This window comes from Festucalex cinctus, chromosome 3 (assembly GCF_051991245.1).
Source record: "Festucalex cinctus isolate MCC-2025b chromosome 3, RoL_Fcin_1.0, whole genome shotgun sequence".
In the NCBI taxonomy this organism is placed as follows: domain Eukaryota; kingdom Metazoa; phylum Chordata; class Actinopteri; order Syngnathiformes; family Syngnathidae; genus Festucalex; species Festucalex cinctus.
In genome coordinates, this window is record NC_135413.1 from 27,519,726 (window position 1) to 27,542,683 (window position 22,958).

General features: G+C 41.9%; 2 protein-coding genes across 6 annotated transcripts; one reads left to right on the plus strand and one right to left on the minus strand.

The window, feature by feature from the left end:
- Nucleotides 1–12: 12 nt before the first annotated feature.
- Nucleotides 13–8,448, plus strand: wnt2 (wingless-type MMTV integration site family member 2). Its single transcript, XM_077517264.1, has 5 exons — nt 13–1,636; nt 3,599–3,819; nt 5,573–5,850; nt 7,356–7,626; nt 7,710–8,448. Exons 1-5 carry the CDS (start codon nt 1,338–1,340, stop codon nt 7,913–7,915), a joined length of 1,275 nt encoding a protein of 424 aa, XP_077373390.1. The 5' UTR covers nt 13–1,337; the 3' UTR covers nt 7,916–8,448.
- Nucleotides 8,449–11,510: 3,062 nt separating this feature from the next.
- cnot4a (CCR4-NOT transcription complex, subunit 4a) lies at nt 11,511–22,871 on the minus strand. Of its 5 annotated transcripts, none has more exons than XM_077517269.1 (13): nt 22,602–22,871; nt 20,477–20,698; nt 18,538–18,735; nt 18,130–18,216; nt 16,868–16,969; nt 16,618–16,743; nt 16,403–16,527; nt 16,101–16,307; nt 15,958–16,015; nt 15,611–15,863; nt 12,633–13,145; nt 12,000–12,224; nt 11,511–11,917 (listed from the first exon to the last, which is right to left on the minus strand). In XM_077517269.1, the coding sequence occupies exons 2-13, from the start codon at nt 20,648–20,650 to the stop codon at nt 11,568–11,570; spliced, it is 2,418 nt and encodes an 805-aa protein (XP_077373395.1). In that variant the 5' UTR covers nt 20,651–20,698; nt 22,602–22,871; the 3' UTR covers nt 11,511–11,567. The 5 variants fall into 5 exon arrangements, with proteins under 5 accessions (XP_077373395.1, XP_077373393.1, XP_077373394.1 ...); XM_077517267.1 differs by having other exon boundaries at nt 12,633–13,184; XM_077517268.1 differs by having other exon boundaries at nt 16,868–16,978.
- Between the last annotated feature and the right edge of the window lie 87 nt (nt 22,872–22,958).

Genomic DNA, 22,958 nt, shown 5'->3' on the forward strand with positions numbered 1-22,958 from the left:
GAATGCAATTCCTCGTTAGTCTTCCGATGATCAAAGATTGAGGAAATGCGTATGACACATAATCTCAAGATAACAAAGAGAGGACTGGAGCAACAAACAACAATCATGAAATCGAATCTAAAATATCAGGCAATGGGGGTGTTAGTCGGAGTCAAATTCTCAGCCTCGGAAACGTCAACGAGGCGAATGTCGGGGTCACCAATGTAGCGAGCAGTGACGGGAGTCGGAGGCAGAGTGTTGAAGTCCGGAGCCAAAGACCGGCGGTTTATTGATATCAGCTTCTCATCGTTTAACAGCAACAACAACTCACTCTGCGCGAGGCTCACAGACCTACCAACATTTTGTTCTTTTATCCTTTCATCCTTTCATCCTTTCATCCCAACAAACTCCCCCTTCGTCCCAACGTTCTGTGGGTGAATTATGTTCTGATCACTACAGCGTATAACACTTTTTATTGAACATATTTAGGCCTTAAATGTTGTTAGCATGTTTTCTATAAGACTCTTAAGAACACAAAGTATCGTTTGAATTATTTTAACTGTATTTGAGCCTAGCATCTAAGTTTTAAAAAATGTCCTCTGTAGTGGACACATCATAGCTTAAACATAACTTTTTTTTTCTTTTTTTTTTTCCAAAAAATTTCTTTTGCAGTATTCCAGTTAGTTCACAATTGGACAATATTCTTTTCCTGGTAGTCAGGAGGATATGAATGAATGATACTGGGCCGACCAATATGGATTTTTTATTTTATTTTTATTTTTTTTAAATCATGTCATCTTTGACTGAGTTGCATTTAAAATATATGATGTAATATAAATCTTTTCAACATATCTATACTAGAGATAGACACGTTTTTTTTTTATATTGATATTTGGCGCGGATATTAATTAAATTTTTTACTATAATGGAAAATATTGTTGTTAAAAAAAATAAAATTAACAAAAAAAACAAAAACTAAACTGTTTTACCATATATTTATTGAGCAACTGTTTTTCTTTCTTTTCAAATCTTCGACAGTAAACAAGGAGCTCCCAGGGTCTTAAAAAGTTGCATGAAAACTTAAACAAGTACACTAAATAACCCCCCCCCCTCCGAATGTTTTCTACAGTAAATAAAGTTATTGAAAATTGCAATCGGAAATGTTAAATTTTCACTTGTCTTAGTTTCTATTGCAAACTAAAACAAAAGATGCAGGGAGTTCCCAAGGTTCAGCAACATCTCTTATAAAGTTAACTGAAAATTTAATTTTAATGGACATATGCTAGGATGGAGAAAGATGTTATTCGCACAATAACATTCTGTAAGCTGCATGCCCAGCAGCAAAACTAGTCGGCAGCATGTCCAAAAGCATGCAGCACCAAATAATTCATTTGTCAAATGAGTCAGAGAATTGTTGTGATCAGAACATTCCAGAGTATCGCCTCCGCGTGGCGCGCCACCCAACCAGAAGGGACGTGAGGACGCGCTGGTGTTTCCCACCCCGCGGCGCCGCCGCCGCCGCCTCTCATTTGCCACTCGTGCTCTCCCGCGGACATGCTCCTCGCGCGGACCCGGCCGACATGAACGCCTTGGCGTGCCGAGTACGTTGGTGCGTGTGCGTGACCGTGTGCGTGCTGAGTGTCGACGCGTCTTGGTGGTGAGTTTTTATCATAACGTTTGCTCTTAATTCTTGTCGTCGATGTGCACATGAGTTGTATTGATCGGATGCCTTTGCGTGCGTTGTTTGTCACGACGGTTTAATGACTTTCCAGGTTTAGCCGATTGCATTTGTCATCTTTTGCTGTATTTTCCACGCTCATATTTTTCGTGATTACACTTGACAAAAGTTATTATCAAATGTTCTTGCTGCTCTCTTTTTTTTTTTTTTGTCTCCCACGAAAGCCTTTAAGACGTCTTTACAAGTCTCGACCGGTCTCTTGGTGCTTTTTCCCTTCACGCCAAACATTTCAACACCTCTCGCAATAATCATACATGTCGACTGTAGCCTCAATTTATTTATCAGAAAGACATGAAGCCAAGTACGCAATCAAATGTCATTCTCACTTCTTAGAGCAAATAACCTTGAAATGTGCTCTATAGATCTGACTATTATTATTATTATTATTATTATTATTATTATTATTACCAGTATGTTTTATTTATTTATTTATTTATTTTTATTGTGCTCATACAGTGGAACCTTAAATGTAGAACATTGAGTGTAAACGGTCAAATGTAAATGTGTTTTTCTGTTTTAAACTTATTAACGCACTTTCACGCAATACATCAATGTGTCGAATTATAAATAATTAACATTTACAGCCTTCATATTATTTTAGGACTTCAAAAAAGTTACAGAAATACTTTGGCATATTTTTTTTTTTAACTAAAAAAAATAATACATAAAAATAATGGAGAAATAAATAATTTGAGTCACAGGTGTCAAACTCAAGGCCCGGGGCCCACATTATTATTTTATGTGGCCCACGAAGGTCAATCATGCATCGACTTTTATCAATACCGAGATGTCAGATATTGCAAGCTTTTTTTTTTTTTTTTTTTTTGTTACCAATCCGACTGTTAAAATAAATTGAAAAATTTTTGAAAAAGGGGAGGGGGCGGTCAAAATTAGTGTCTTAGTTTAAAGTTCCTTTAACACGACAATTTTTTTTTTTAAACACGATTAATTAATGCAACACCCCAATTTGGAAAGCCTATACTGGGGGAATTCCAGTCGCAACGCAGCAGACAGGTCCACGTCACTATTTATCAGTAATAAATTGAATAATAATCCATATAATTGTGGAGATTGGACGCAAGTTGTATTTTACAATTTTAAAAATGTGCAGAAATTCACAAGTTAATTCATGTTACAAAGAGTAGATAACGCTTAATGTGAAAACAAAAATACACTTGTTACCGTCTTACAAATGCAATTATGCCATCTCGTGGCAGAAAAATCATCTCAACACAAATTAATATCACATTATGTTTTTTAACAGTACAGTATATTTTTTTATTTTAACTCAGTTTTATGAATTATTAAATTACTGTATCAATGACCAAAAGATGCAGCCATATTTCAATTAGCTTAACATTGCTTTTTCCACTTTTACGTTAAGAGTATGAAAACTTTAAAAAAATATATTTTAATGTACATTAAAATTTGAGATTAATCGTGAATTTAATATTGAAGTCATGCGATTAATTACGATTACAAATTTTAATCGCCTGACACCCCTAATTTGAACAATTATTTACTGACTTCTGGTTTTAAAACATTGACTGGCAACCACTCCAGGGTGTCCCCCGCCTACTGCCCAAAGCCAGCTGAGATAGGCTCCAGCACCCCCCGCGACCCTTGTGAGCGGTCAAGAAAATGGATGGATGGTTTTAAAACTAGTTTTCCATCAGTTTGTTGTGTAAATGTGAAAATATAAGGCGATCATATATTTATAATGGTTCCCAATCAAAGTCGAGGAAAACCATAACTACAATGTGGCCCGCAACATAAATGAGTTTGACTCCTGTGCTTTAGGTCTCTTCCTGTTATTGAAACTTAGAAAAAAAAAAAAAACAAACCTTACCTGTAGCTAATGACTGTCCCCCGACGCAACAGGTACATGAGCACGTTGGGCTCACGCGTGATGTGCGACAACATCCCCGGTCTGGTGAGCGAGCAGCGCCGGCTGTGCCGCCAGCATCCCCGAGTGATGCAAGCCATCGGCGCCGGCGTCAAGGACTGGATGTCCGAGTGCCAGCACCAGTTTCGAAACCACCGCTGGAACTGCAACACGGTGGCGCGGGACCACAGCCTGTTCGGACGCCTGCTGTTACGCGGTGAGTCCGGGACGGGATGTACTTGTCAGGGCCACGCTCAATCAACAACGGGGTCTGCTTTGTGGGGGGGCGGAGGCAGGATCGGGAACGACGTTCAAGGGTGACATCATAGCGTCGATCAAGTCGGCAGGATGTAAACAGACGATGGCGGACCTACCGCGGGAGCTTGATGTATGAATGAATTTTGTTAGGTTGAAGAAGCTTGTTACTCTTTTTACATGTGTATGAAATTTTAATGAAGTCAAAATAATTTGAAGGCATTTGAGTATTCATCACGTTTTTCAAAGTAAACTTTTTTGGGGGAAAAAAAAAAACCCTCAAATAAAATAATGTGTGACTATTTGAAATTAAAAGAATAACATAAAAATATATTTTCAAATATTTTTTTATTAAGTTAGGGAAAAATATGTGTTTAATGAAAACAATATTTATAAAATATTTCTATAGAATCAAACGGGAAATGAAGGAAAATTTTAAACTAATCAAAATTCAAATACAATTTTAATTAATTACACTCCACAATTACGAAGTCAGCATAATCGTCAAAAAAAAAAAAAAAAAATAAAATAATATATATATATATATATATATATATATATATATATATATATATATAAGAATACTAATTTTGAGATATTTGAGTTGTTTAAATTTATAAATTTGCACCTTTTTATTTATTTATTTATTTAGTTATTTATTTTTTTAAATAACTAATTTAATAAAATTTGTTTGAGCCAAAAAGGAACTTGCATTTTTTTTTTCTCTTTTTTTTCTTAGAAAAAAAAAAAAAAGGAACTTGCATAATTATAGTGTTTCAAAGAATTTTATTTCTTAATGTTTTTATGTTTAATCATTTTCTTGGATTTGCACAAAAAAAAAAAAAGATCGTCCTAATCGTGCTTTCTATTATTCCCAAAATAACTGTGATTAATATTTTCTTCATAATTGAGCAGCCCTACTACAAATGTAGAAAAGTTCATGTACATATTTTTTTCATATTTTATTCAGTCATAGGGTAATTAATGAAAAGTATTAAAAATTTCCAAAACTGTTTTAAATATGAAACCTTTTTTTTAAGTAAAAAGGTTTTTAAAAATGTGTGAAATAAAAACAATAAATACATAAAATAAAAAAAAGAAAATGAAATATGAAGGGCCATTTAAAAAAAATGAGATTAAGATTTTTTAAAATGTGAATAGAAAACTTTTTAGCTTTTATTTTCAAAAGTTTTCAAACAAATGCGTAAAATTTTCAAACAAATCTTGTGTTGTGACATTTGTGTATTTTTGTGTTTGTCATTTGTATGCATGTTTGTTAGTTGTGTTATCAGTGCGTGTTTGTGGCATGTATTTTTTGTCATTTATGTGCATGTTTCTGTCAAGCGTGTGCGTGTTTGTGCCATTTGTCTCTATTATGTGTGTATATGTGTCAATTGTGCATAGTGTTGATTTTATTTATATAGCCGTTCATCACAAAAGTCTCAAGGGGCTTCACATGCCCAGTTGACAAATATGAACCCCTCCCTTCGGAACGTGATGTCATTTTCAGTGGACAGCAAGTGACAAAATGGCCACCGCCTGAGATGGGTAAAAAAAACGGATTGATTTCACTTCCTCATTCAAATTCTGCAGATGCTATATTGTCATTATTATATAATTGTGAAGAAAGGTCCTGCCTTGTTCCTCTTTGAATAAACGAGCGCCTAAAAGTCCGGACTCAAGGCTGACTGCGTGGCGTCGCCCCCCCCCCCCAGGCAGCCGCGAGGTGGCCTTCATCTACGCCATCTCGTCGGCGGGCGCCGTGCACGCGCTGGCGCGGGCGTGCAGCCGCGGCGAGCTGGACTCGTGCGCGTGCGACCCGCGCAAGACGGGCACCTGGCGCGACCGGGTCGGCGCCTTCCACTGGGGCGGCTGCAGCGACCACGTGGAGCACGCCGCCCGCTTCGGACGCGCCTTCGTCGACGCCGAGGAGAGGAAGCGGCCCGACGCGCGCGCGCTCATCAACCTGCACAACAACAGGGCCGGACGCAAGGTGACTTACTAGACTAAAACCGCCATTAATAAACAATAAATCAGTCTGCATTTTTGTTGACTAATGAAGACCAGATGAAAATGTACTTAACTTAGTAAAAACTGAACTAAAATCTGTGGACATTTTAGTTCATGAACAAAGACGAGATGAAAATTATATGATTTTATAAAATCTTGTTTGTGCTAATCTGTCAATTGTGACACTGTCATGTGACACACAGAGACACACCCCCTTTCCAATCTGCTGCTAGCGAGTGCAACATGGTATAAACAGGTGGTGGATTCGCGGTGAACCTTTTAAAAAAATAAAAAATAAATTATAGTTATAATGTAACATTAATCCAACAGCCATAACATTCCAACAATAATGTCAATCCGACCGCTAACTATCCATCCATCCATTTTCTTGACCGCTTATTCCTTTACAAGGGTCGCGGGGGCTGCTGGCGCCTATCTCAGCTGGCTTTGGGCAGGGTACACCCGGGACTGGTTGCCAACCAATCGCAGGGCACACAGAGACAAACAACCACCCACACTCACACCTAGGGACAATTCGGAGCACCCAATTAACCTGCCATGCATGTCTTTGGAATGTGGGAGGAGACCGGAGTACCCGGAGAAGACCCACGCGGGCACGGGGAGAACATGCAAACTCCACCCAGGAAGGTCCGAGCCTGGACTCGAACCGGAGACCTCAGAACTGGGAAGCGGACGTGCTAACCACTCGACTACCGTGCACCGCTAACTAATGCTGGCTAATTTATTAGCATGGAGTCGTAGTAGCCACTTGTTGATATCGTGTGTCAAGCTGTTTTTCATTAATAAGATGAGGGAAAATTTTATATGAAATAATTTTGGTTCCGAAATGTTCAACATCATCTGCTGACAAAAAATAAAAAAATAAAAAAAATAATACAGGGGTTAAATGATTGTCCTAACTAAAAAGCTAGAGTAAAACGTTGACAGTTTTTGTTGACAAATACAATTAAGTTTTGTTGCACTAAAATAAAGATTAAAATGCTATATTTATAGTCAACTAACAAGTTAACTACTACATAAAAACGGGATGAGGTTGACTATGATTGAAAACTAATAAAGCGTTGATTGAAACTGGACTAAAACTGAGACAAAATTTAAAAATGGTGGATAAAATTAACACCACCAGGTAACCTTTTTTTAAAGTGTAATTGAACATCCAATACAGTAGGTGGCAGTGGCGCACAAGGAGTATAAACTGCAGAGGCGTACTGACAATTTTATTGATGTAATTGCAGTGACCTGTATAATATGACTGGATAGCTGATAGCCCATATGCACCACTTTTTTTTTTTTTTTTTTTTTTTTTAAATCGCTCAGTTTGTTAGAGCCCAATATTAGATTTGGCAGGGGCATCTTTTGTTGAATTACAGTTATAATTTTTTAATGGAAAAAAATATACACAAGTTTCCTCCTGTACTAAACATGCCATAACGTGACATGTTAATTTGTTTTTTGCTTCACCGCCAGGCGGTGAAGCGTCTGCTGCGTCTGGAGTGCAAGTGTCACGGCGTGAGCGGCTCGTGCAGCGCTCGCACCTGCTGGCTGGCCATGGCCGACTTCCGCCGCACCGGGGACGAGCTGCGGCGCAAGTACGAGCGCGCCGTCCACGTGGCCGTCAACCAGTACGGGGCGGCCCTGGCCACGCTGAACGCGGCGGGAAGACGCGCCGCGCCGGGCAAGAGCCAGCTGGTTTACTCGGACCAATCGCCCGACTTTTGCGTGCATGACCACGACGCAGGTTCAACCGCCAACCCTGATGCTACTTTGCAAACCCCGCCCGGAAAGTGGGCGTTTACACGCTTACCGTGTCTTTCCACGCAGGTTCGGTGGGCACGGGCGGGCGTCGGTGTAACGTGACGTCTCGGGGCGCGGACGGCTGCTCGGTCATGTGCTGCGGTCGAGGCTACGACACGGCGCGGCTGAGCCGCAGCGCCAAATGCGAGTGCAAGTTCCACTGGTGCTGCGCCGTGCGCTGCAGGGACTGCCGGCAGGCGGTGGACGTGCATACCTGCAAGGAGCACACGTGATCTCAAGTTAGAAAAAGTCTGCACACCCCCGTTCAGATTTTTGTGCTATGAATAATGAGCCCGAGATAAATAATTGAAGAACTTTTGCCGGTTAAGGTGACTCAGAAAAAACAAACGGAATCTGATCTAGAGGATGTCAGGAAAAGCCTATTAGAACAGCTGAATTTTGGTGTTAATCGGAGAGCACTTTAAATAGTGCCACGTGTATGATAACCTCCATGTAATGTGTGTGTGTGTGTGTGTGGGGTTGTCTTATAGTCTTTATTTTTGGTCACAAAAATTTGGCATTCAAACACGGGGTGTGCAGACTTTTTATAGCCACTATTAGTTGTTGGAGTGATGATCAATACAATCTTGATGTCATGGACGTGTGAAGTACTACTCTAACCTTGTTGCTGTCATGACCTCTGCTGACCCCTCGGTCGTCGACTCAGTGAGCATTTACTGTAAATTATCAATGAGTCATGTAAGTTTTGCTGTATTAATTTGCTCTTTCCCTAAAATTGGTTAATTAAAATTCACATATTTATTCATTTAATTGTTTTATTCCTCATTCTGTTTGAAATGATTTGTTAAATTAAAAAAAAAAAAACGGACTACAAGTGACGTCACTCAACAACGGTTGACCCCTTTCGAAACAGACCGTGAATTGTAAAACACAATTTACTTAAGTATAAAACTAGATAGCTTTCTTCATTCATAAATATTCGACATAACTTCACTTAAAACAACGTATGTGATAGTATGACGCCATTTCCCTGCATGAAATTACACGGTGAACTACTTAACTGTATAGAATGCTTATGAAATAAGATAAAAACAAATGAATAAAAATTACGAGAAGGTAAGTTTGTTGGAGGTCAAAATGAGTTTTAAGAACCAAAATAATAAAACAATTTATCACTATACACCATTTTGGTTGCTTACTTTCGCCTTTAACTCTTTCAGGTAGGAACTGGGAAAAATAAACTAATATATCAGACTTCCGACCATCCTCGAATGCAGCATTAGTATCTTGTACACAAGTATTTGTACTTCTACGTGAAGAATGTGACCATTTTGTTACCTGTAATCCTGTTGCCTTTAGTGGTGTCGCCCTCTGCAGGCCAGTACAGGAAACGCTCACTTAGTGAACAGACGATTGTCGTGTCGCCCCCTAGTGCGCAAAATGAAACAGCTCAATCAGCTTCTCCAAATGACAACAGCAGACAAAACACCGACCACTTCTTCAGTTTTCAGTTTTATTTAAGGTTCATTTTCCAGACCTGCAGAGGACAGTTGAACTTCCTTTTAAGCGCCTCAACCTTTGTTTCTTTGTTGTTGTTTTTTTTTTACCCCCTCCTTCCTCATGGCATTGCATTAAAACCCAATTCAATGTGGCAGTTTCTCCCGTTTTGATCATCGTGAGTCAATACTGTTAAACAGGTGGCAAGGGGGAAGAGGAGGACGAGAGCAAACGAGGGCCACAAATTAAGACTTGAAAAGAAGAAGGCGGACGGTGGCAGGAGGAAAAAAAATGTCAAGGCGGGGGGAAAAAGGCTGAGATTGACCACTACAGTACTTTGTATTGTATTGCAGCACCTTTCTTTGTGACACACTCACTTGTACTTGTCAAAGTCGCACAAAATAGCGCACAAGAGCCCCAGACATGACATGAAGCGTGGCAAAGATTCGACTGTGGCTACATTGGTGAAGCACACACACAGAAGGCCAGCAGGCAGAACAATTACATGACCTTCCACTAGATGGCAGAAGAACTTGCGTATTTATGTTTTGAGCCATTTGTTTGCTTGGGCGTCCGAGTCAAAGCCAAATGCGAATGTTGCACCTTGTTCTTTGTCGCAAGTTTAATGTTCTGTAGCCATTCATGAGCCTTTTTGCTGCCGTCGAGTATCTCGTAGCTGGCCACAAACGAGCATCTCACGGGCACATTAAAATTTCATGGACACGTATTAGCATTACGTGGCGACAAATTTGTATTTCGTGACAACAAATTCGTATTATGCAAAATGCCAACACAAAGGAGTATTTTGCAAATATAAATAACATCACATTTCACAAATTTGCATTTCATGTAGACAAAATTACTATTTTCGCAGTCCCAAATTAGTATCACGGACATATTAGTGTTTCATGTGTACGTTATATCCAATTCATAGCCACAAATTAACATTTGGCAGTTGGAAATTACGACTGTGTGGCCACAAATGAACATCTCATGGCCACTAATAAGTACTGGGCTGATTAAAAATGAGCAATTTGTGACAACAAATTGCTATTTAAGACTAATTATGACCAGTCACAAATGAGCATTTTTATGGCCACACGAGTATTTCGCAAACACAAATGACTACTTTAGTCACGAATGACCAATTAGTTACCACAAATTCATACGTTGTGGACAATTATCAGTACTATTTTGTGATCAAACATTAGCATTGCGTGGCCACAAATTAGTAGTAATTGATTTACCATTTCGCACTCACAATTTAGTTAATTTCATTCATGTTGTTCCTATCCATGTTATAGCCAATTTGTTGACACAAAATGAACATCGTGCCCACAAATGAATATTTGGTGTCCACAAATGAGTATGTTAGGGAACATTTCATGTATAGTGTATGACACGTTAAAATCTCCCCCCCTCCCCACGTCATGTGTGGGGCTCAGTAACATTGCTATCATTGACACGAGACCCCGCCTCCGCCGTACACTCGAGCCCCGTTCTCCCTCCGCTCCACATTAAGGCCTCAATTAAGCCCTCGCGGGTCGACAAGGTGGGGAGGTCGCTCCCCCACACCCCCTTTGTTAGTACTTAAATCCTCTTCCTCGTTTGTCGACGTTTTTCCTTCTTTTTATCTACTTGGTGGCTGTCCATGTTAGGGCTAGGCTACTGTCGGTACCACACGGTGGCACTTTGTGAGTAAGGAGTCTAACCCTCGTGCTCAGGATATGTGCCACCATCTCCCACAGAGGGGGGGTGGGGGCGGATATCTCCCCCACCCCTCTCCCTACCCAATCCCTTACCTGCCCTCCTCCCCTGCAATTGGACACCGCTCTACCCTCTGATACAGAGGTTCAGCAAAAATGTCCCCGGTAGAGGGAATGTGGGCTAACTCGAGCCAGTTCACTGCCTCCCGCCAACTTTTACGGGGGGCCCTGTGCATACCCTGCGCCATTTAATCCCCCGAAACCCAACTGCGTGACAACTCTCGTCCTTGATTCACAGCTTGATTTGCTCTTCTTCAAAAAAAAAAAAAAAAAAAAAAAAAAAGATGACGCCGACTGTTCAACAATGATTCATCGTTAGTTACGTTTAAAAAGAAGACCCTCACTTAAGCTTATTTGAATCTTTGTCAGTTTTGGGGTGCTCAGTGCTATACTGGATATCCAGCCCCCCTCCCCCCTTTCCCCAATCTAGGTCTAAAGGAGTGGTGATGGTAGCAGACAGGTTATAGATCATTTGTGTGCCACAAACAAAAAGAGAGAGAGAGAAAAAAAATGGACCAAAAGAAAGCATATTTGTTACTTTGTTAATCATATTTCATACTCTGCAGATTGATGTGTTTCGCTTTTTAGGGGTAAGGGTGGGGGGGGGGGGGGGGGGGGGGCATGATGAGTGGGGTCAAATGGGGAGTATGTAGTCTTGTGTTCAGTGGCGGTCCGCGGCGGCACTCTGTAGCAATTCTGTGGCGGGCTGTGCCGGGGGTCTGAAGGCGGTCTGGAAGCCTGGCGGGGGGGAGTGGAAGTGGCTGGCGGGGTTGGCTGTGGCGGGGGGCAGGTAGGGGGCCCAACCGGCGGCTGCGGCGGCGGCTCTGTGGTGGAGGTGGAGGTGGCCGTCCAGGACGGCGCCGTGGAGGGGCTGGGGGGCGGGCGGCGCCGTCGTTGTCGTCGAGCCGGCCGGACCGTCCATCTCTGTGAGCGCCTGCAGGGACTTGAGCCAGTGGGGGGGGTTGTCGTCCTGGAGACAGTCTAAACTGGTGGCCGCCGAAGCCGGGATGCCTGCGCAAAATATGGATTTAGTCCCCCCGGCGCTATGTGCGGCGTCACACTTTTTTTTTTTTATTATAAATTGCGCGTGTACCTGTGATGATGGCAGGGTCCATCCAGCTGGCCGCGCTGTCCCAGCTCAGGCTGTGTGAAATGGGCGCCGGCCCACCGATGTGGTTAACACTGTTGGAGGACGAGGAGGACGACGAGGACGAGGAGCTGGGAAGGCCCCCGAAGTTGATGTTGATGTTGGGCAGGAGCGCTCGGAGGCCATCTTGCCACTCTTTCACGTTGAGGCCTTCTATCGAGCTGCTGTTTTCTGCAGGAGAGGGAAAACGTGTTCATCGATGTCATCATCTTTCCTTTTTTTGTTTTATGGTCTTCTGTTAGAACAGGGAATTTTTTTTGTCAGTGCTACTTGGTCTTGAACATTTCTCCTGAAATAAACAAACAAGGGTTCACTGTAGGGCTCGAGCAATTAAATGTATGGCCAAAAATAAATAAATAAACCCACACACTTTACAAAATAAGATACCATTAAAACACTTATTAAAAATTTTTAAAAAATTTTTTTTCAAAAAAATAAATAAAATAAAATAATAATAAGAATAATAATAATAAATAAAAAAAAATAAAAAAAACAATTAAAAATAAAAAAAAATCTGAGGCTCCGGGCCTCATTTTGGAGAGCCCTGGGCAAAGTGGCTGTGCAAGATGCCAACAGTACCTGAGATGGGGATCCCTCCCAGACCTGTGTTGTGCTGAGGAGGCAGATTCAGGTCCAGGAAATTACTGTGTGAGGCAGCACTGGCTGAGTGGTTCAAGTGTGTGAGGTTATTCCGCGAGGGGATGCCCATCCAGGGCTGTCTGGTGGCTTGCTGCTGCTGCTGCTGCTGCTGCTGACTGGCCTGGCTGCTCTGAGTGGCGGGGAAACTGCAGGAGCTGTAGATGGCTCTGTGGTGGATCTGGGGGATGCGGGCCACGCCGCCGGGGAAGTGGTGAGAGTTGCCGGCGTTGCCGTTGGGGGGCAGGCCCGGCCCATGACTGTTCCCCTGCGCCAGGGGCCCCGGGGAGGCGGGGCCCCGATCCTGCACGGACAGCTCCTTCTCGATGAGGTCGGCCAGCGCCTTGCGGGTGACGTCGAACGGGTCGAAGCCCAGGTCGTCGTCCTGATGTTTGCTGGACGAGCCGAAGCCGAAGGCCGCCTGCCAGTCCGTGGACGACGACACTGGTATCGTGTCTGCCGCGAGATCAAACATGGACGTTACTGGACGAGCGACTGAAGTATAAAAACAAAACTAAACAAACAAAATAATATTATAAACAATCTTACAACTTGAATCAATGTGTTTGAACTGTCAGTGTCAATTATTTGAAGCATCTGTCCTGAATTCAACATTATTTCTTGGCCACAAGATGGCGACAAACCTTTTTTTTTTTTTTTTGGTCTGTCTCTGAATCACTGATCTGAATATAGGACTGGCTAGCCGATAGCCCATACAAGCCGTTGCAGTCACAGGGCGGCCATCTTGCTCCTACCATCTCGCTAGCAGACTAGACAGATTAGACATTTATACAGCTCGTAGGCAGTTAGTATAGGGCCAAGGGGTGGAGGCAGGGGGTTTCTGGCGGGTTGATCACGATTTGTTTTAACAAAAAATTAAAATTAAAAAAATAATTCTCAACTTGATGTTATGTGTTGCTTTGAAGACCCCATTTTTCTTTTTCCGCTCAGTTCCTTAGACCCCAATATTAGATTTGGCAGAGGCATCTTTTGTTGAATTACAGGTATAATTCTTTCATAAAAATTATAGCTACAAGTTTCCTCCTGTATATAATTTATACATGTATTTAATAGGGGTGTGCTAAAAAAAAAAAAAAAAAAAAAAAAAAAATCGATACGACAATACATCGTTGCAGGCGTCATTACAATACATGTATCGATACGCAGGCATCAAAATCGATATTGCTCATTAATTTTAAATAGGCAGTTAAAGCAAGGTCGCTCACTCGGTGATAAACCAGAAGAGCTGTTCACAAAAACATTTTTTGCCATCCAGCATAATAAACATATCACTTAGGTATACATAGGACTGTTATAATAAAAATGCAAGTAAATTAATGTAAAATATTGGGATATGTATCACCTTGAAGATTATGTATTGGGATACATATGTATCGTGATACGCATCGTATCGTGAGGTTGTTGACAATACCCAGCCCTAGTATTTAAGGCAAGTTGTAAAATGTCTGAAGTCATCTTGTTTAAGTTTAACAAATTTAAAACATCATAAATCATGCTGTTTCTACTAAGTACTGTCTCAAATGTTATCCAATTTTGATACTGTAAACGTATAGGGTCATATGCCGATAAACGTTACTTGGCAGGAGCAATATTGCGGCCACGCAACTTCAAAACTCTTGGCCTATCGACTACCCAGTCATACAGGTCTATATAGATCAGTGGCCTGAACAATTTGAAGCTCCTCCATGGAATTAAGAATTCTTCTTTAGTCACAAGATGGCGGCAAAGCCGTTTTCAAATTAGATATGGCTTTAGCCTGAGCACAAACTGGATCTAAATGAGTTTCACGGAAGGTGGGTTAGTGAATAGGCAAATTTGCAAATGGTGAACCACAAACACGCAGTGCTTCACTGTACCTGTATACTCAATTAGAAATGAATCACATTAAGAGAGATGATACAACACAAACAAATTCGGACTCTCTCAGAGGGAGATTAGATTCCAGCAAACAGTTTTTTTCCACAAATGAATGCCCCTTTCCTCCTCCCCAAGCAAACTATTCAGCCAGATAGCTGCTGCTGAAAGAAATGGTTATAATTCCAAGCACTTCATTGCCCTTTATCCGACGTGCAAGCACTTCTGAGACCCTGAGAACACAACATGAACATTCAAGCGTTTGAAGAATGCCAAGCACCTTGTGTGCACTACTGTACTTCACAATAACTGGCACATCGACATCCACTTGTGTACAGGAGCAGAGCACCACATGGCAAAACTGCACATAGCATTTGCTCTCAGTTAAGTGTCAGTTATTTGCTTACTATACGGATTTTTTTCTTCTTCACTCACTCATTCACACATGTAAGCTTCTGTGAGTGAGTGAGTGAAAAAAATAAATAAAAATAAACCGTGCGTGCTTTCAAATTGCCGCGGGAGTGACGTCACGCAGCTGAAACGTTCGCCCAGGCCCATTTGCGACACGCCACCCCCTGCTCTGCGATTGGCTAGAGGGTTGTAAATACTGTCTTACCACAGAAACGTCCCGCTGTTTACAAAACAAACACAAAATGGCAAAATACAGGCTGGGGAGGTGGGGGATTAGGACAAAATTACCACAAAAGATTAACAAAAACACAGATGTGTAGACTAAGAGAAATTTAAAGTGTGTCCATCCTGTATTTAAAAAGTGCATTTTCCTGAGTGAATCCGGCAGACAGCCCTTTTAAGATTAGTTTATAGGAAATGTATGAACTTTGGACACTTCCTGACTTTTATGCACTCTTTCCTCATGCCTCGTTTGAAAGGTGAATCTGCAGTTAACATTAGTCAGTCAAGAAAAATGATCAGCACAAGAGATGCAGACAAAAATCTGTGCAATAAAACGAAATACGTATGGTTCAAAATTACACAATACGATGAGATCACTAACAGCATAGGGCCAAATGAAAAGATTGCGTTACCTGACGTGAAGAGGCTGTGTGGTTCCGGGGTCATGGGCCAGTCAGAGCTGCGGGGGTTGCTCGGAAATGGGGGCAGACCGCTGGGGAGGGGGTTGGGGTGTCTGAAATTGCTGTTGTCCGAAAAGAGCGACTGCGACTCGGCCGCCGCGCCCTCGAAGGGCGAGCGGGCCGTGAGGTCCGACACGCTGATGGGCACCACCAGGCTGGGCTTGGTTAAACCCGGGGGAGGGGACGGCGAGTCGCTCGTGGGTATCTGGGGTGGAAAAGACCGAGAGTTAACGTGCTTGTTTTCCTGTCCGACTTGTTCATTTGGGGGAGAAAAACAAAAGTCTCCAAAGTGGTTCTACCTGTTGTAAAGTGTCTCCATTCACCATGCCAATTGAATCGGAAGTCTTGTCACTGGGGCTGCAGGCGCAATATTTCGTGTATTAATAACAGCAAAACAAACAGCTTTGTGCAATATAAATAGCGCAGGTGTAGCCTGTCCTACCTGTTGCTGTCACAGTTGGAGGAGAAGGGGGACATGGCAGTGCACTGGCCGGGACCGAGGTCCGGATCGAGACCATCTGAGGCGAGACCCTCTTGGTCTAGATAGTCTAGCAGCGGAGGGGACTTGCGGTCCTCTGAAAGGCCATTGGCTAGTTTGCTATGCCCCGACAACGTGGGCCACCCATCTTTACCATTGCTACTGTTTTGTCTGTCCGGGTTGGGGGAGGAAAAAAAAAAAAAGAAGTGAGGCATCGCAAGAGAAGTAGAAAGCACAAAGTTGACTTCATTAAAGAAAATTCTGACCTTTGTGTTAATCCTGATTTACTCTTTGACTTTTCTGTTCCACAAGCTGGAGGTTGTAGAAAGCTAGGGTTTATTTTATACAGGTCTTGAAGTAGTTTTTGCTCATATTCTTGATGTTTCCCTGCCTGAAAACGGGAAGTAAAAAGGAGCCAATAAACTCCATGAAAATGAACCAAAACCAAAACGAGGACATATGACACGATCAACTATATTACCTGCATTTCATCTTTAGTAAAGCTAGCTGCTTCATCTCCTAGCTCATGTAGATACATACAATCAGGTTTAGGACACTGCATACTTTTCAGGAAGTAACTGCAGTACTTTGTCGTGCCTAAAGAAGCCTGCCGTGGCAGAATGAGAATCAAAATAAGAGAATTGCTTTTGGTTTCAGGGCCCAGTGAGGTGAATTGGCGCTAAAAAAAAAAAAAAAAAAAAAAAAAAAAAAAAAAAAAAAAAAAGGGCTACCTTGAGTGTTCTGCCATCAACCACCACGTTGTTCACACACTGTATAGCTCTTAGCGCGTCTTCAGGGCGGACGTAGGTGACATACGCGCTGGCGCTCGGCCCCTGGACCATCAGGAGCATGAAGAAGAGACAAATCAGACAGACAGCTGCTGCAACAATTTAGTTTTTGCTTTAGTCTTGTGATGGAAAAAGAGAAATGGAAGGTTGTAGGCCCCCAAAATGGATCCCAATTCGTACATTTGACATTTGGTGTAAATATCCAAGCGAACGAAAATGAATCACAACAAACCAAGCAACGAGAAGGTTTAGCGCACTGGACTAATTAATGAGGAGGAACCACGATAATAAACAACACTATTAAATGTCCAGCACAGATAAATTAAACACACAGGTACCTCAACTTGTTCAACTGTGCTTACGAATATTCCAAGAAACGAGTTGCTCAAATCCCATCACTTACAAAGGTCCCCCATCTTCATGCTAACAATCAAAACACCGTGGATGAAAATTTACATCAATGCTGTCATACTTGTAACCCTTTAAGCACAGATATTTGTGCAGCAAAACATACGCAGGATTGCACTGTTTAACCTTTGTGAAAACAAACTACTATTACTACGCTTTGAGTGTAGATAAAGCGCTTAAAAAAAAAATAAATAAATAAATAAAAAAAAAAAAAAAAACAGTCCATTTACTATTTACAGAAATTCTGTGTGCATTGTGTGTCAGGACAGGACTTCCAACTGGTCAATTTTTTTTATCTTTATTATATTTATTTATGTTATTACTGTAAATTTCAAATATTCTACAATACTGTAGTGCTATTCTAAATAAAACCATTTTATGTTTAACAAATGCATTTTTGTTGGTATTTTTTTTTGTAGGTCTGGAACGGCTTAACGACAATTCCATTCATTTCCAAAAAGGAAAGAGCTAAAACAGTCATGAGCAAAGTAAGTCACGGATCAAATTAAAAATCATTGCATCTACCAATCAATCCATCCATTCATATGGACACTCCAGGAAATAACAGAGGACTTTTAAAGGGAACATCTTGACCAAACGATTCCCTCACACACCATGAAATTTTAAAATGCTTAAATGGGTTTGATTCAAAGTGACCAAAATGTGAACCCCCCCCCAAAAAAATTCTGTATAAAATTATTATAATTGTGCAATCCAGTGGAATAAAAGGGTGAGCAATCTTTTGACTGTACAGCAGAAATCAACAAAACTAAGGTGTACGATGTCTGTTAACTCACCTGTGACCCCGCATAAGATGTACTATTGTTGATGACCACTTTATGGATCTTCCCGAACCTCCCAAAATACTCTGGTCGTTTTAGGACCTGCGGGTGCAACAAAAAAAAAACAACACACTTATGAGCTATTTCATACACAATTGATGCCCATCTCAAAGCACGTTCCTTCAGTTTAGATCCACAATTGAGAAAATTGAAAACGTGTGCTACATTTAAAATTGTATTGTATTTTGGAAGTAAAGAAAAAAATAAAAAATTTGTAGGTATCAACTAAATCATAAACACCATTTAAGACAAACTAATACATTTATCTGGAACAAATTTGATGCATTTTTTTTAATTTTTATTTTTTTATTTTTTTTTAAGTTGTTCCAAAGAAGAATTTTCCCATCAGCCCGCCGTGCTCACCTCCGGGTCGGCGAGGCGCTGTGAGAGTCCCACCACGAACACCAGGTTTCTCTGGACCACTCGGACGCTGGCCAAGTGCTTCCGGTTCTCCGTCACCTTCTGCTTCTTCTCGTTCTGCTTCTGCTTCTTCTCGTTCTTTATCCTCTGGATTTCCTCCTGTGACAGAGGCTTGTACACAGCGGGGTCCTCTGGGTATGGCTGCGCAAAAAAAAAAAAAAAAAGACAGCAAAAGTCAAGAAACGGAATCCACTATATGCTAAGCAACCATTACGCTGGGTTTAGGTTTTATGCTGAGTAGACACTCAAGAGGGGAAGGTGCTGTAGTCCATCACTAATGCAATAGTTAAGTGAGTATTACAGTAAATGTTTGGAGAAATAGCCTAGGCCAGAAAATAAACCATCTAATAAAAAAACAGTTAAGGACGCTAGTAGTCACATATTTCATGAACATGCGAGTTAAGGTTTAACAATTTGGAAAATGAGCAACATTTTCAGGAAAATACTTGAGCACCTTCATATAACGTACGCACTCTGGGCGGAGCCTAAGGAAATGAGGCCGTCCCCTGTCAAATCTGGTGAAAAGTACCATCTCCCAGAGATTTGACTATCTTTTCTCTCTCGCGCCTCTTGAAAGTGGAACATCAAATTGCACGTTTTGATTCAAGAAGCAGCTTCCGTGCTCCACTGGTGACGACGGTCCCGTGACAGCGCGGCTGTGTTGGCAGCTTGGAGTTTGACCGCAACTGAGTTAGACTTGAATTATTATTATTATCATCATCATCATCATTTTTATCCAAGCCAGCGTCGCAGGAAACGTTGCTCTGTAATAACCCTAAAACAACAGCATGGTCACTTGCTTTTCTATTGTTGCAAACATTCATTCAGTCTCGACCCACAGCAATTAATCAACAATCAGTCGCATACCAAATTAAATCGATAGATTAATCATTTAGATACCATCTTTAATTTCAAATTGTCCAAATCCTTAGAATTTAACTTCTCAACAGTAAATACTCTCCGTAATTTCAACAAACCTATGTCACAAATGGGAAAAATCTATACTAAACTCTGTTAAAAAGAATTTGCTCTCTTTGATGATATAAATGGTTGAACAAAACAATTGCTAATTTTGTCAGTGCGAGGATTCTATCCGACGCCAGTGATTTATTAAAATACTCAATGCAAATGCACACGCTCGTTTAAAGTAGCCTGTTAGATGAGCCGCGTAAACATTATTGGCAATGATCAATATAACTTCTAGATCCATGACACGAGTTAATTTCACAACGAAAACAAATTTTACAAATGGCTCTTGGTGGAACGCGCATACTGAAATTAGGGACACCCTAAGGCCTCACCAAATCACGTATCATTGTTGGTACCATGCAAATATCAAGTTTATGCATGTGTCAGAAGTCTGGACGGGAGAACTGTCCCAGGTGTGTAAAATGTGTAAAATAATATGGATTTAGGCTGTTATAATATTCAACATTTTTCTTATTTTGTATGTTTATGGCAATCGAGAATGTTACAATGATTACTTGTATATACAGAATTAATTGCAAAGAGGTAGAAAATTTCCATGGTAAGTCAACTGGAGAATTTTGGAAACAATAAATCAGAAAAGTAAACAAACAAAAATTCACTAAAAAGCATGGAATTTCAACAGATTCATTTGTAAGTATGACTTTACTTATGAATATATTATTAAACAGTCAATTCCTTCATTCAATTAAGAACAAATAACATGAATGGTGAGCTAAACCATTCAAAAATTAACATATCTACCAACAAAATTCAATTAGAACTGCTCAATGAAAACAGAAATGATGTAAATTCCTGGTCTGTTCCCATTAACTTCTACGGCAAGTTTCCAACTTTGAAAATTCCCCAAAATTCGTAACCCAACTTGCATGTCCGCCAGGCAAGTCTCGCTCACCTTTCTGCAGGCCGGGCAAAGGCCGTTCTCGTCTGTGCGGATGCGGTGCCAACAGAAGCGGCAGATCTGGTAGCCGCAGGTGCAGGGGAAGAAGTTGACGTCGTCGATCTCCAGCGGCTCCATGCACAGGGGGCACTCCATGGGGTCATCCTTCATTTCAGGGCTATGGGACATCCTACGGCGCGGCGGGGCTGAGCGTTGAGGCGGTCACGGAGTACAGAGCTGCCAGGAAGAAAGTGCGACAACACTGAAAGTCAAGCCATGCTCTGTAGTGATGTAGAATATTGATCCTACATGCTTTGTTCCAATATTTAAAAATTTAATAGCTTAATAACTACCAGTGGTGCTAGTCACCCAACCGGAGTGTTTTGACATTCACGAGCTTGAGCAGCAAGGCCACCGGGCACTTCCCTGAGGTTGCGAATAGGGGGAATCCAGGACACTGGAAGGCTGTGAAATAATGCTGCCGTCAGACTGAACGCGAGCTGAGGTCAGCGGCGGTTGCATGCTTTGTACCTTTGCTTTGATTTGCTAATGTGAAGTTTTCATGGCGCCAAGAACGTACTTACTACATCACACAGCAGCGGTACGGGCTCAGACACAGAGCCCAACACCGGCCGGGACCAAGCCAAAAGGAGCAAGCATGAAGTTGGTGTATCTGGTAAGTGCTTTTCTTGTTTGAAAGTGTTGAACAGTCAACCAAGATAGCATTTAGCACCCAAAGTACTCAACTACCAGACACCAGATTGACTACCGATTTTCAAACGTTTAGATACCCCGTGAACAAAAAGCTAAACCTAGCATAAGGGTCCCTGGGTCCCAGTCACGGACCCAAGGCAGGCCACGCACCCACAAGAATCAACACAGGAAGCACCGAGCAACAGTAAGGCAGGTGTTCCGCCTCAAGTTGAGTCCATGCATCCATGTTCTCTAGCGTTCGTCTTCATTAGAGTCTTGGGTGAGCTGGAGTCGATCCCACCTGACTTTGTGTGACAAGTTGGGTAATACCTGTCCTGAACTGGTCACCAGCCAATTAAAGCCAATTTCAATGAACCTAATGTTTTGGGGGAAATCATCAAGAAGATGTATCTTCATAAAGCAAAACCAGAACAGAGATTTAAACCTGGAGCCTCAACAACGTAAGAGGAGTTTTGCAAATTAAGAAAGGACGTTTAGAGGATGTTTCGAATGAACACCCTAAAATGCAGTCCAAAGGGTCTAAACTCAAATTTAGCACAAAAACAACAACAAAAATAGTATAAATGTGACGTACATGTGCGCTGTTCCAGTGATACTTAGCACATTGGCAGTGATTGTGTATAAATAACGTGTTGTTAGCAGTCATGCTCTACTTAGTATGTGACAACATGGGCTGCCAGAACTTGGGAGTCCGATCCAGATTTGTGCACCCAAAAACAAAAAAACAAGCGCAAGCATTACGAAGTGGAGGAAAATAAACAGCAGCATTTTCAAAGGCTGCCCTTGTTGTTGGCATTGCATTTGTCAAGCCATTGTTTGGCCGGTATACAGCACAACCAAAAGTGTGTCTCATCGGCGGGCTGTCTTCCGAGTCGTACTTTTTGACAGATGTTATTTGACCACCGCTAAGGAGAAGCTAACATTAGCTGCGAATCGCATAAAGGGAAGCTGCTTTTTATATAAGAAGGCATGGAGTGAGAGCGTCAGGGGGGAAAAAAGACGTCCGCAGAGTGGGTGGCGGGGGTTGGTAACACTCAACTTCTTGTGCAAGCCCAAGTTTCAACACGCCACTGATATGAACTACTTTATAAAACGATTGACACGACGTGACGTTTTGCCCCTTACACACTGACAGCTCGCTTTTAGATAACCGCCTAGCATGGGCTAGCCTCGGATGCTAACAGCGGAGACGTACGGCGGAGGTTTACGGACGCGGCCTACGAATGCTAACGGTGAACTGGGCGCAACTTGGCCGCGGTTAAAACGTATGACAGCGATCTCACTGGCTCGGGGTCGCGCCGGCGAGGGCAGAGCGGACTCGAGGACGCTCGACAGCCGCTCGGCGAGTCAACAAACGGGGCCCTTCGGCGATTTGGAGGGAGGGTTAGCTCGTCTTAGCAAGTTGGCTTACGTTAGCGTTACTTACCCTGTCCGTATTTAGCTTAGGATTCCACTCCAAGAGAGTCACACCGAATTGGGCGGGGACTGCGAGCCAATATGTGTGAAATGTCAAAATATCTCGAAGCGGTCACCTGGGATAACCGTATATGTATTGTTCCGTTTTAATTAAAAAGCTATAAAGGTGTGTTTTTTTGCCCCTGTCTTTTCTTAGTATTGAGGAGACAATTTACGCTCAAACCACCATCTTAGCTAGCATTAAAATAGGGAGGAGGGAGTGGAGTAGTACTCGACGCTACGGAGTGTGCGCAGAGAAAGCAATGCTTTGTGGGACATTGAGTCTTTGAAAACTTAAATCAGGCTTGCCCACTATGAACTCAAATAA

Bases quoted from the DNA above. Each gene is read 5' to 3' on its own strand.
- wnt2 (XM_077517264.1), top strand. From the start codon at position 1,338: ATGTCCAAAAGCATGCAGCACCAAATAATTCATTTGTCAAATGAGTCA. The intron at 5,851-7,355 runs GTGACTTACTAG...CTTCACCGCCAG, and splicing joins ACAACAGGGCCGGACGCAAG to GCGGTGAAGCGTCTGCTGCG. The intron at 7,627-7,709 runs GTTCAACCGCCA...CTTTCCACGCAG, and splicing joins CGTGCATGACCACGACGCAG to GTTCGGTGGGCACGGGCGGG.
- cnot4a (XM_077517265.1), bottom strand. From the start codon at position 20,650: ATGTCCCATAGCCCTGAAATGAAGGATGACCCCATGGAGTGCCCCCTG. The intron at 18,217-18,537 runs GTGAGCACGGCG...TTGCACCCGCAG, and splicing joins AGCGCCTCGCCGACCCGGAG to GTCCTAAAACGACCAGAGTA. The intron at 16,528-16,617 runs GTAATATAGTTG...TCCCGTTTTCAG, and splicing joins TTACTAAAGATGAAATGCAG to GCAGGGAAACATCAAGAATA.